Here is a 14,097-nt window from a genome sequence, read left to right on the forward strand (position 1 = left end):
GCAGATGGTCTTTGTGGCTGCGCATCTCCTATTTACTCTGGGGAGCTTGCAGATCAAAGTATTTAATATGCAAAGTGCTCACCCCTACTTATTAGCTCAGGGTGCAGTTACAGACCTGCGATTTTAATATTATAATCTAGGGCGCCATCCTGGAAACTTGAGCCCAGAACCAGGCATATGAAAGATGGGCTACACAATGGAAAGGTGTTCACATGTGAGGTCGGCCTGAGTTGGATCAGATCCAAAACCCCTCTTTCCTACCCTTAAAAGGAACCTGCCAGGTGGAAAAAATGCTAATACCCTTCAGCTATGGGGTTACTCTACAGGTATATAGGGTTCTGAACCTGCCCGGCGCCTGCACAATAAACCCCGGAAGGAAAGGAATATTATGCATTACAGAGCGGCCATTCAAGTCAGGGGTGGTGTAATGTAATGGATTAGAGACAATCTGGGGTCTGAAGGGGGGCCTCGCCTGTATAAACTCAGAATTTCTGGATTAGATATTTGACTAATAACTTTGCAGACAAGATTTAGCTTTCAGCCGCCGTTTCTCGCCCCCTCTACATATACACTGAAGTGCACTAATCCTAGTTCATTTCTTGCAACATTTCAGACTACACAACGGAAAATGACATCTTTTCCTCCGTGTTTGCAAAGTTCAAGTGGAAATTCCAAGTAGAGCAACCCCCCCCCCCCCCCCCCCCCAACACCGGACAGGACGCTGCCAGCCACGGGCACTAGGCAGGGTCCCAAAAGAGATTCTCGTAAACCTAGAACACGCCTAAAGAAAAGGAAATTCTGAGATTAAGAAATGTCCAGAACACAGAGACCTCTCCAGCGTCACCACAATAGTGATTGCAGCAAAAACACGGATTGGTGCAATCAAAGGTGACCAACAGGGATAAATAGCAGCGCCTCCCCACGACTCCACCGCAGACCCCGGAGCGAGGCGCAGAGTGCAGACCCCGGAGCGAGGCGCAGAGTGCAGACTCCCAGATACAGGTAACAGCACATAATAATATTTATTTATATAGCGCTATTAATTCCACAGCGCTTTCCATACATTGGCAATGCTGTCCCCATTGGGGCTCACAATCTAGAGTCCCTATCTGTATGTTTTTGAAGTGTGGGAGGAAACCGGAGACCCCGGAGGAAACCCACGCAAACACGGGGAGAACATACAAACTCCTTGCAGATGTTGTCCTTGGTGGGATTTGAACCCAGGACCCCAGCGCTGCAAGACTGCAGTGCTAACCACTGAGCCACCACAAGACTGCAGTGCCAACCACTGAGCCACCACAAGATTGCAGTGCTAACCACTGAGCCACCACAAGACTGCAGTGCTAACCACTGAGCCACCATGCCGCCCACATTACTGACTGTTCTTACTGCTGCAGAGATGCATGAGATTATGCAGAATTTGGGAGCCCAAATTACTTTTTCAGTAGCCCAGTAGGAGTTCTTCACTAATGAAAAGAAGGCTGCAGCCCATCAACACTGGCTGATCAGCTGCAGCGGTCATGTGTGGTCCTCGCTGGATGTTGATGGTGCAGCACAGAGGAGTGGCACCTGCCTGGGACAGGAATAGTTTGTTTTGTTTCTTTACACCGCCCCGGGCTTATTAAGATGCACTTTTTTAGTAGTGGAAAACCCCTTTAATATTAATGTTTTTACTCCCAACCTCCACCTTGCCACAGCTAAGTCCAGGGTCTGGAGGCTTTGACATTTTACTTAGGAGTACCTCCGTTTTATTAGAGCCTAAAGGGTGCTTTACACGCGGCGACATCGCTAGCGATCTCGTTAGCGATGTGACACGCCAGATCGCACATGTGACCGGCGCTATAAAAACGACCTGTGTGCGATCTCGACAGATCGGATCTGCGATCTGGCATGTCACATCGCTAACGAGATCGCTAGCAATATCGCAGCGTGTAAAGCACCCTTAACCCCAATGTAATAAATGCTATTTTTACTATATATTAAGGAAATTGCATAAATATTCACCCCCCTAATATTCTCAATGAAATTGGTGGGAAAGTTGGATTTAGACGCAGGGCAGCAAATCCAACCTGTGGCCATCCAGCTGTTGCTGTACTACAACTCCCAGGATGCCCTGATAGCCGCAGCCTGGGATTGTTAGTATTGTAAATGCTAGGGAGCCACAGGTGGGATATCCGCAGTTTATAGGTAGGGTGTGAATGTCAATGTTACTGCAGTCCTATCAGAGATGTCTCTTCTCCCCGGCAGGCAACAGCGCCCCCTGCTGATTCACAATGAGGCTGGCAGTGCTCGTCCTGCTGCTGCTGTCCGTGGTTGTGGCGCAGGCGCAGCTGCAATGGTTGAAGGACAAAGGCAGACAAGTCAAGACCAACGTTAAAGGCGCCGTCCAGTTTACAAAGCAGGCCGCGCAAGGTAGGTGCCGAACGAGCCGGCGTGACGAAATATCGGACTTTGGTGCAGGTTGATACCACAGGCCTGAATACCTGCTCTATTACACAATGGTTTACAGTCTGTAACTATGGCGATTCATAGATCTGCAGAGAAGCTGCATACATAAGATGGAAAACAACTATTAGAAGGGTTATCACTACCGGACAGCCCCATATTAATAGCTCCAGTGTGCAGTATATATATATATATATATATATATATGATATATATATAGATATATATATAAAAAAAACAACTTACCAGCGCTGTTCTTCCAATCTCAGCACTATATCCTCCGCCGGCAGACATTTAAAAGGAATCTGTCACTAGGTTTTTGCTCACGAATATGCTGGACTACTTGCAGCACGCCGAGTAGTCCTCTAATGATAATCTTCTGTTGATTACAGTGAACAGTGAATTTATCAAAGCTACACTAAGCAGCTCAGTAAGTGACAGCACTTGATTCAGGGTCTCTGCCTCTACATTATGCTGCTCTCAAATTAAGTGGCAAAAACCTGGGTGACAGATTCCTTTTAATGTGACAGGACCACTTTGGGCAATCAGTGGCAGAACAGATAGCACTGCGTCCATTTGGGAGGAATGGATACAGATATTTTATGCTGCACAGTAGAGCTATAAATAAGAGCTCGTCTGATAATGGACAACCCCTTTAAATTACCCTATAGCTGCCTTATAGTTCTTTAAAACAAACTCTACAGACTGCAAATACCAGATCTCTCCATCAGGGGAGAAATTAGAAAAAATACATAAACGTATTGTGGGGATTTGTTATGTGAGGAATTCTCTGCTACAGCTATATATATAATTGCCTTATTCTGTCTGTCTGTCTGTCATGCTCCAAAATTGTGTCCTTACGGTGACACAAAGCTGATTGGCCGCTGGGCTCGCCATGGCCCCGCCCCCCCACACGGATTGGCCCACATCAGCGTACGCCGCCAACCCAGCCGGCACTTACCCTCGCATTGCTGGCCTTGCCGCCGTATGCTGGTGTGGGCTCCCGTGCGAGCGGGGGACGGGATACGTTGGTAACCATGCTAGCATAGTTACCAGCGCATCAAGGTCCTGCAGCGGCTGAACATCCACACGCACACACATAACAGCACACACACACACACACACACATACACACACATCAGATCACACTCACTCACACACACACCTCACACACACCTCACATCGCATCCACACACTCACAGCATCCGGCGATATCGCTTGCTTCTCGGCCTCGATACTGTGCTGTTGTGACCTTCCAGGACCTGACGGAGGATCACATGGCCAGAAGCATGTGGTATCTCCGGATGTTGTGAGTGTGAGCGTGGATCTGCGATATCGTCAGTGTCTGTGTGTGTGAGTGTATGCGATCGGGTGTGTGTGAGTGTCGGGATCGGGTTTGTGTGAGTGTATGCGATCGGGTGTGTGAGTGTCGGCAGAGGAGCACGGCGTGCTGGAGGAGGCTGGGAGCAGAGAGGCTGATCTTGGGGAAGGCTGGGAGGGGGAGGCTGATGCTGGGGGAGACTGGGAGGGGAAGGCTGATGCTGGGGAAGGCTGGGAGGACGGAGGCTGGGAGGAGAGAGGCTGATCCTGGGGAAGGCTGGGAGGGGGAGGCTGATGCTGGGGGAGGCTGGAAGGACGGAGGCTGGGAGGAGAGAGGCTGATCCTGGGGAAGGCTGGGAGGGGAAGGCTGATGCTGGGGAAGGCTGGGAGGACGGAGGCTGGGAGGAGAGAGGCTGATCCTGGGGAAGGCTGGGAGGGGGAGGCTGATGCTGGGGGAGGCTGGAAGGAGAGAGGCTGATGCTGGGGGAGGCTGGAAGGAGAGAGGCTGATGCTGGGGGAGGCTGAGGCTGGGAGGAGAGAGGCTGGGAGGAGAGAAGCTGATGCTGGGGGAGGCTGATGCTGGGGGAGGCTGGAAGGAGAGAGGCTGATGCTGGGGGAGGCTGGAAGGAGAGAGGCTGATGCTGAGAGAGGCTGGGAGGGGGAGGCTGATGCTGGGGGAGGCTGGGACGAGGGACGCTGGGAGGAGAGAGGCTGATGCTGGGGGAGGCTGATGCTGGGGGAGGCTGATGCTGGGGGAGGCTGATGCTGGGGGAGGCTGGAAGGAGAGAGGCTGATGCTGGGGGAGGCTGATGCTGGGGGAGGCTGGGAGGAGAGAGGCTGGGAGGAGAGAGGCTGATGCTGGGGGAGGCTGATGCTGGGGGAGGCTGGAAGGAGAGAGGCTGATACTGGGGGAGGCTGGGAGGGGGAGGCTGATGCTGGGGGAGGCTGGGACGAGGGAGGCTGGGAGGAGAGAGGCTGATGCTGGGGGAGGCTGATGCTGGGGGAGGCTGGTAGAGGGAGGCTGATGCTGGGGGAGGCTGATGCTCGGGGAGGCTGGAAGGAGAGAGGCTGATGCTGGGGGAGGCTGGAAGGAGAGAGGCTGATGCTGAGAGAGGCTGGGAGGGGGAGGCTGATGCTGGGGGAGGCTGGGACGAGGGACGCTGGGAGGAGAGAGGCTGATGCTGGGGACAGAAAAGGCTGATGCTGGGAGGAGAGAGGCTGATGCTGGGAGGAGAGAGGCTGATGCTGGGAGGAGAGAGGCTGATGCTGGGAGGAGAGAGGCTGATGCTGGGAGGAGAGAGGCTGATGCTGGGAGGAGAGAGGCTGATGCTGCGGGCAGAGAGGCTGATGCTGCGGGCAGAGAGGCTGATGCTGCGGGCAGAGAGGCTGATGCTGCGGGCAGAGAGGCTGATGCTGGTGCAGCATGGGGGATGGAGCACGATAGGGGGTGCGCAGCATGGGGGATGGAGCACGATAGGGGGTGCGCAGCATGGCGGATGGAGCACGATAGGGGGTGCGCAGCATGGCGGATGGAGCACGTTTGGGAGTGCGCAGCATGGCGGATGGAGCACGTTTGGGAGTGCGCAGCATGGCGGATGGAGCACGTTTGGGAGTGCGCAGCATGGCGGATGGAGCACGTTTGGGAGTGCGCAGCATGGCGGATGGAGCACGTTTGGGAGTGCGCAGCATGGCGGATGGAGCACGTTTGGGAGTGCGCAGCATGGCGGATGGAGCACGTTTGGGAGTGCGCAGCATGGCGGATGGAGCACGTTTGGGAGTGCGCAGCATGGCGGATGGAGCACGTTTGGGAGTGCGCAGCATGGTGGATGGAGCATGTTTGGGAGTGCGCAGCATGGCGGATGGAGCACGCTTGGGAGTGCGCAGCATGGGGGATGGAGCACGATGGGGGGTGCGCAGCATGTTTGGGAGTGCGCAGCATGGCGGATGGAGCACGTTTGGGAGTGCGCAGCATGGCGGATGGAGCACGTTTGGGAGTGCGCAGCATGGCGGATGGAGCACGTTTGGGAGTGCGCAGCATGGGGGATGGAGCACGATGGGGGGTGCGCAGCATGGGGGATGGAGCACGTTTGGGAGTGCGCAGCATGGCGGATGGAGCACGTTTGGGAGTGCGCAGCATGGCGGATGGAGCACGTTTGGGAGTGCGCAGCATGGCGGATGGAGCACGTTTGGGAGTGCGCAGCATGGCGGATGGAGCACGTTTGGGAGTGCGCAGCATGGGGGATGGAGCACGTTTGGGAGTGCGCAGCATCGGAGATGGAGCACGATGGGGGGTGCGCAGCATAGGGGATGGAGCACGATGGGGAGTGCGCTGCATGGGGGATGGAGCACGATGGGGAGTGCGGAGTATGGCGGATGGAGCACGTTTGGGAGTGCACAGCATGGCGAATTGAGCACGTTTGGGAGTGCGCAGCATGGTGGATGGAGCACGTTTCGAGTGCGCAGCATGGCGGATGGAGCACGTTTGGGAGTGCGCAGCATGGGAGATGGAGCACGATGGGGGGTGCGCAGCATAGGGGATGGAGCACGATGGGGAGTGCGCTGCATGGGGGATGGAGCACGATGGGGAGTGCGCTGCATGGGGGTTGGAGCACGATGGGAAGTGCACACCTCCCCCCAACACACACACACACACGCGCGTGCACTGCACAACACACCACACACACACTTGGAACCACAAACAACTGCCCTACACAGACACCCACACACACAGACAACGCTGCACACACACAACACCCAACACACAAACACCGCGGCACACACAAATATTCGCACATACCACACAACACACACATTGCACAAAACATACCTCCCCCCAAAACACACCACACACACACAAACCGCGCAACACACACACACACAACGCTACAGACACACAGCGCTCCACAAACAACGCAACACACGCAACACACATACAACACCGCTCTCACCCCCCGCCACACCCAGACAACACCCAGAACATGTACAGCCCCTACACAAACACTTGGTAACTACAGACAACAACATCTATATATATATAACAAAAATCATACATGAACTACACAATACGTAAATTCTAGAATACCCGATGCGTAGAATCGGGCCACCTTCTAGTTTGTATATAATAATATTTATTCATTTATATAGCGCTGTTAATTCCACAGCACTTTACATACATTGACAACACTGTCCCCATTGGGGCTCACAATCTAAGTTCCCTATCTGTATGTCTTTGGAGTGTGGGAGGAAACCCACGCAAACATGGGGAGAACATACAAACTCCTTGCAGATGGTGTCCTTGGTGGGATTTGAACCCAGGATCCCAGCGCTGCAAGACTGCAGTGCTAACCACTGAGCCACCACAAGACTGCAGTGCTAACCACTGAGCCACTGTACAGTGCTAACCACTGAGCCACCATGCCGCAATATGAGAGAGATTATACTGTGAAGGAAACATACAGCGCCATAGGATGTAACTACAAAGAGGGGGCACTTATGTGTTGCAGGATCATGGGACATGGCTCGAGCCTATAAAGATATGAGAGACGCCAACTACAAGGGTGCTGACAAGTATTTCCATGCCCGGGGGAATTACAATGCTGCAAAGAGAGGAAAGGGAGGTGTCTGGGCATCCAGGGTTATAAGGTAAGTGGCCCCACACCCCTGGCCCCGACGCGCGGCCCACACACCCCTGGCCCCGACGCGCGGCCCACACACCCCTGGCCCCGACGCGCGGCCCACACACCCCTGGCCCCGACGCGCGGCCCACACACCCCTGGCCCCGACGCGTAGTCGAGAGCTCCATCTACGCACGCGCCACCTCCAGGCGCCATTATTTGAACCCTGCACCGCCAACATTTTTAGGATGCCACTGCCTCACAGTCCACCCCACCACAGCGACTACCTCCTGTGACCCCTCCCTACCACCTCCCGGTAGTGTGCATTCAGATTCTAAGCCGTACCCCTCATTTTCCTCCCAATTTTTTGGGAGGAAAAGTGCATCTTATAATCCGAACAAAAACGGTATGTATCCCAAACCTATACTCTAGTCGCACCCAAAGCTGCATTCACAATAAGGCTGGTTGCTGCTAAATAAGAGCTAGTAATAACAGCTATCTGCAGCGCATGGTGCCCGGCTGATCTTCAGCACTGCCATTACAATGAATGGAGCAGCAGTGTGCATATGGGCACCGCTCCATCCAGAAGAGGCGCAGTTCTCAGGATTGGTGGGGTCTCCAGCAGTCAGCCCCCGGATAGTGTACCATTTTCATTAGGGAAGAGTATACAGAACATACAGAAGTGAAGTAGCAGACGCTGCAAGGCGGCGCCACCTGAGAGTCAATAGGAAATCAGGAGAACATTAATGTGAAGGCCACAATACACTAATCCTCTGTCCATTGTATATTATCACAGTAATGCAAGAGAGCGTGTCCAGACCATCGGGGGCAGAGGACTGGCAGACAGCGCGGCGGACCAGAGGGCGAACAACTGGGGGCGCAGCGGCCGGAACCCCAATCACTTCAGGCCTAAAGGACTCCCCAAGAAATACTAGACTTTACCCTTGAAAAGAAGTGTCGGAGTGGGGGGCTTCCTGCATGTGATTACTGGGGGCGTCCTATGTACATACACAATATTCACAAAGACTTCACCAATAAAATAATTTTGCTTCATTTATTAAACTGTGTAATTCCTAAGACTGTGCAGAGCCGTAATATAATATAATGCATCACTGCTGCCAAGACAAGACAGACGAGACAGTAACAAACCCTCCGCTGTATACAGTAATAGAATACACAGGTGAATGACGCGATTATAAATACTCGGCCATTGATATGTAAGCAGCAGTGGGAAAGCATAACAATAACAACTAAGAAAACCCATAGTGTTATGAGTCTAAACTACGAAGGCTGAGAGCTCAGTGCGTGGTGTGAACACAGACATAACTCTACAGCAGTGTACAGAGGGTCACTGCAGCCGACGGCCCCATTATAGCTGCAGAGCTCCGCGGAGGACGCTGCGCACAGATACGCCAGTGCTCACTATTACACGCGGACATCAGAGGGGCTCAGCGGCCGGGGAAATGAGGAGGACAATGAAGAACAATCCTGCATAACAGAGGACAAGACCCGGGGTCACAAGCACAAGGCGTTCTCAACCACTGTACTAGAAAAAGCAAAAACGTGAGACCTTCCCCCACAGGTAAAAAGGAGGGTTCTTCACTGCCCCCATGTGCACCCACCCCCGGAACGACCGCCCCCCACATCACAGCTGTATAATACTGTCAATGTATGAAAGAGCCGACTGTAATATAATATTACTCACATTTACAATAAACCCCGCCCGATCTCTAGGGGAATATCAGGATTATAATAACCCCGGCCCCATCTCTAGGGGAATGTCAGGATTATAATAACCCCGGCCACATCTCTAGGGGAATGTCAGGATTATAATAACCCCGGCCCCATCTCTAGGGGAATGTCAGGATTATAATAACCCCGGCCACATCTCTAGGGGAATGTCAGGATTATAATAACCCCGGCCCCATCTATAGGGGAATGTCAGGATTATAATAACCCCGGCCGATCTCTAGGGGAATGTCAGGAATATAATAACCCCGGCCCCATCTATAGGGGAATGTCAGGAATATAACCCCGATTTCATCTCTAGGGGAATGTCAGGATTATAATAACCCCGGCCCCATCTATAGGGGAATGTCAGGATTATAATAACCCCGGCCTTATCTATAGGGGAATGTCAGGATTATAATAACCCCGGCCCCATCTATAGGGGAATGTCAGGATTATAATAACCCCGGCCTTATCTATAGGGGAATGTCAGGATTATAATAACCCCGGCCCCATCTATAGGGGAATGTCAGGATTATAACCCCGACTTCATCTATAGGGGAATGACATTATTATAAATTACCACAGCCCCATCTATAGGGGGATGATGTTATACTAACCCTGGCTCCATCTATAGAGGAATGACAGGATTATATAATTCATTTTCTGCCCTCTGTATTGGGGGTGTAGCTGCCTCCAGACCTCGCACTTTCCACCGATCTGTCCAGGAAGATGTCCCTGAGAACAGTTTACACTCATCAGGGGAGATTTATTGATCTTGGTGAATTATACACTGGGATTAATAAAAAACGCTGGAGCAAAGTATTTAGAAAATTTTTACCTAGACAAAACCAGGAGTGACAAATACTGAACATGTGAACGGGGTCTCATTGGGGAACGTGCCCACGTTGCATTTTTTTTCTGCACATAAAACTGCATCTCTTGGCAGGAAAAAAACATTTTTTTTTTTAATGTATTGATAGGGAAATCGTTGTGAAAAAACACAAACAATTGACATGTCAATTGTTTGGTGCAGTTTTTTTCTACACCAATATCTTCAAGGAAAAGATCTGCAAAGTGTGCACAGCGCTTCAGGATTCTCATAGACTTTGCTGGAATGTGTTTTTCCTTGCAGTGTTGCTTCAAATCTGCAAGAAAAACAACAAACGTATGTGCACACAGCCTTAAGGTACTTTCACACTTGCGTTAATTTCCTTCCGTCATAATCCGCCCTTTTGGAAAACAGTGGAATCCGTTAACGGATTCCGTTGTTTCCCATAGACTTGTATGGGTGATGGATTGTGCCAAAAGTACCTGCGTTGCTTCCGCTGGACAATGCTCCGTTGCTTCCGCCAGGCGGAAGCAACGCAGCATGTAACGTTTTTTGAGCAGCGGAATCCTTAGGATTTCACTGCGCATGCTCTCTCTGGCTCCCTGCACACGTAATCAGGATACACATCAGGTTAGTAAGCAAAGCGCTTTGCTTGGTTACCCGATATTTACCCTGGTTACGTGTGCAAGGAGCCAGCGGTAAGCGGTGTAAGCTGGTAACCAAGGTAAATATTGGGTAACCAAGCAAAGTGCTTTGCTTAGTTACCCGATATTTACTCTGGCTACGTGTGCAGGGAGCCCGACACTTCCCTGCTCGGCTCTGCCCCCTCCCGCACTCGGCATGTACGCGCACACACACACACACCTGTCCCCAGCCATGCAGTCCCCGCGGCACTGACGTCCTCAGGGCCATGGTCCCGCTCGGCTCCACCTACCCTGCACTCCGACTCCCGCACACATTCTCGGCGGCCAAACGATCAGCTGATGACCCGGCGGCCGGCTGCTGTGAACGATCAGCTGATCACCCGGTGGCCGGCTGCTGTGAACGATCAGTTGATCACCCGGTGGCCGGCTGCTGTGAGTGATCAGCTGGTGGTTCACAATAGTCTGCCGCCGGTAAAACTGTAAAAAACCCCCCAAAAAACGGATTCCGTTGTTTTGTACGATCCGTTGCGCCACTATATGCAACACATCCGTTGCATCCGTCACACAACGCAATGCAACAAATGCCGTTCAACGCAAGTGTAAAACTAGCCTTAGGAGATGCGTCAGGAGTAGAAATGTCCACACCAGCAACCGCACGCTCTTCCATTTTCTGGTGAGTATATAGTATTGTATATAACTACAGTGAATTAATTTATAATGTACAAATACATGTGTGGTCAATACAAAAGGACAAATGGCTTTATCCCTTCCAGAGACAATACTAAGGAGCAGGAGTGACTGACTGCGAGTGTAAGAAAGGTGATTCCGGCAGCTAAACAGGAAAGGGTTCTTTACAGTTAGAGCAGTCAGACTGTGGAATGCGACCACAAGAGGCAGTAATGGCAGATAGGGCTCGATGATTTCCTCAGTACACAACATTGTTGGTTATAAATTAATGACAAAATATAATTGGTGGAGGAGGGGTGATCGTCATGGCCGGGGGGCTTTTTTTGTACCTGAGTTTGTCGCACCCAAGCTGCCTGTAAAGCCGCACTGATTCCGCTGTGTATAATCTCATGCACTTCACCGTCCACTATAGAGGGGAGAATAAGCCTCATCCAGGGCTCCTCCCATGTAAACACTTCTGCTTCTGGGGGGGGCTCATACTGCGCAGCACAACAGAGTTTCCACTAAAGGTCCCATGACAACACTGACAGTCGGCGCGTGGTGTGCGGCCCGGGCTCACGTGAGGTGGACGCCGCTGCCGCAAGTTCCAATTTCCCTCCTGACAAACGTCCGCCACTCACCCATGCCGCTCACCGTCGCCGACGTCACATGAAGCCCCGCCCCGTCTCGTGACGCAACACCTGAAAGTCTGTACTGGTCATGTGACCCACTGCAGCCTACAGAGCCGCCGCTACAGAAGCCGGCGAGGGATAAACTACCCCTGCCTCAATATCGCGTTTGGCTTACTTTGCCCTCAGTCTGGCCCCTGTTTTTGTGAACACTACAAAATCTCAACTTTACTGGATTTATTAGGAGTTATGTCTCATATCCTAGAAGGTGGATTCATGACTTCAGGCACATAGTCTCATTTATACCAAAGATAAAACAGATAGAAGGCAGGACGGCCGTAGATAGAAATCACGGGGCCTTGTGGCAGAAGTTCTAACTCCACAAAAAAAAAAAAATTCGTCTGGGTCGCATAAAAACATCTCACACCTTTGCAGCCTTACAAAGTAATTGTCCTCCTGTTGAAGCCCCTAGATTCCCCTTTTATTGCCCCCGTAAAGTAGGATGGAAACAAAAGTGACCCTGAAATACAGTATGATACCCCCACAGGGAATTCACCAGATTCAAGTTAGTCTGCAGTTAGACGTTAGCTATTAGATATTCATTCATCTATGCTACACCAACTGTTTTAAAACCAACTGATCATACATAATTTTTATTTTGATCAAGGTACCCTGGACCCCAAGTGCTCAAAATGAACATCTCAATGTCCTGAATAATATTTGCTAAAAAAATAATCAAGTCTATGTGTAGTTAAGAAGTTATTCACGTAAATCTCTGTTACATAATTCAATACGCGCATAATCAAACGCACTTAATCGTACATAAGTTTAATCGTACATAAGTTTAATTTCAAAAGAGGTACCCTGGACCACAAGTGCTCAAAATGAACATCTCAATGTCCTGAATAATATTTGACCGAAAATTTATCAAGTCTATGTGTAGTTTAGAAGTTATTCACATAAATCTGTGTTACATAATGCTATACGCGCTTAATGAAACAATGCTGAAGTTGGTTTCTTATTCGTCAGTTTCTTATTCGGCAATTTAGTTTTTTCAGTTTTTTATGCATTTATCAACAAAAATAACACATCACAATAATAAAATACAATGCACTGAGGTGCCCTAATATACATACACTCAAACTCAGCTGTGAAAAATATTAAACTGGCAAAAAAATGGGCATCAAAGTGCGCACCAAAGTATGTTAGTGAAAGGGTTAAATTGCTTTGGGCCACTGATCTAACACTGCAAGTGCATATCTAGTGATGCCCCTAATCAAACTCAAGTGACTCCAGCCTGGCCCAAAGGGGTTCTGGGCATCAAAACTGGCATCAAACTGGGCAACAACCAATTTTCACAGATTTGAATAAGTAACTGGTGTTTTTGAGGGGTTAAATGGCTTTGGGCCACTGATCTCACAACACATTCACATACCTAGTGATGGCACACATCAATATTAGATCCCTCCAGCCTGGCCCAAACAGGTTCTGGGCATCAGAACTGGCATCAAAGTGGGCAAATGGCCAGTTTTCACAGATTTGAATAAGTAACTGATGTTTTTGAGGGGTTAAATGGCTTTAGGCCACGGATCTCACACCACATTTACATACCTTGTCATGCCACACATCAATATCAGATCAGTCCAGGCTGGCCCAAACAGGTTCTGGGCATCAGAACTGGCATTAAAGTGGGCAAATGGCCAATTTTCACAGATTTGAATAAGTAACTTGTGTTTTTGAGGGGTTAAATGGCTTTGGGCCACTGATCTCACACCACATTTACATACCTAGTGATGCCACACATTAAATTCAGATCACTCCAGCCTGGCCCAAACAGGTTCTGGGCATCAGAACTGGCATCAAAGTGGGCAAAACCCCAGTTTTCACAGATTTGAATAAGTAACTGGTGTTTTTGAGGGGTTAAATGGCTTTGGGCCACTGATCTCACACCACATTTACATACCTAGTGATGCCACACATTAAATTCAGATCACTCCAGCCTGGCCCAAACAGGTTCTGGGCATCAGAACTGGCATCAAAGTGGGCAAATGGCCAGTTTTCACAGATTTGAATAAGTAACTTGTGTTTTTGAGGGGTTAAATGGCTTTGGGCCACTGATCTCACACCACATTTACATACCTAGTGATGCCACACATTAAATTCAGATCACTCCAGCCTGGCCCAAACAGGTTCTGGGCATCAGAACTGGCATCAAAGTG

The 14,097-nt window shown here is 50.5% G+C and overlaps 2 protein-coding genes across 5 annotated transcripts in view; one reads left to right on the forward strand and one right to left on the reverse strand.

Moving 5' to 3' along the window:
* The window catches only part of SAAL1 (serum amyloid A like 1), a 55,902-nt gene extending 43,980 nt beyond the window's left edge, over nucleotides 1-11,922 (reverse strand). For 2 of the 4 annotated variants that reach the window (XM_075326933.1, XM_075326927.1), the window contains exon 1: nucleotides 11,891-11,922. In XM_075326933.1, coding sequence (XP_075183048.1) covers nucleotides 11,891-11,894 — 4 coding nt within the window. In that variant the 5' untranslated portion in view covers nucleotides 11,895-11,922. The other 2 variants (XM_075326928.1, XM_075326930.1) reach the window with 2 other exon arrangements.
* Nucleotides 776-8,422, forward strand: LOC142254431 (serum amyloid A-5 protein-like). The gene is made up of 4 exons (XM_075325476.1): nucleotides 776-1,002; nucleotides 2,248-2,412; nucleotides 7,269-7,407; nucleotides 8,176-8,422. The coding sequence occupies exons 2-4, from the start codon at nucleotides 2,274-2,276 to the stop codon at nucleotides 8,312-8,314; spliced, it is 417 nt and encodes a 138-aa protein (XP_075181591.1). The 5' UTR covers nucleotides 776-1,002; nucleotides 2,248-2,273; the 3' UTR covers nucleotides 8,315-8,422.
* Nucleotides 11,923-14,097: the final 2,175 nt, after the last annotated feature.

This window comes from Anomaloglossus baeobatrachus, chromosome 10, assembly GCF_048569485.1.
Source record: "Anomaloglossus baeobatrachus isolate aAnoBae1 chromosome 10, aAnoBae1.hap1, whole genome shotgun sequence".
Lineage (NCBI taxonomy): Eukaryota > Metazoa > Chordata > Amphibia > Anura > Aromobatidae > Anomaloglossus > Anomaloglossus baeobatrachus.

Bases quoted from the DNA above. Each gene is read 5' to 3' on its own strand.
- LOC142254431 (XM_075325476.1), top strand. From the start codon at position 2,274: ATGAGGCTGGCAGTGCTCGTCCTGCTGCTGCTGTCCGTGGTTGTGGCG. The intron at 2,413-7,268 runs GTAGGTGCCGAA...TATGTGTTGCAG, and splicing joins TACAAAGCAGGCCGCGCAAG to GATCATGGGACATGGCTCGA. The intron at 7,408-8,175 runs GTAAGTGGCCCC...ATATTATCACAG, and splicing joins TGGGCATCCAGGGTTATAAG to TAATGCAAGAGAGCGTGTCC.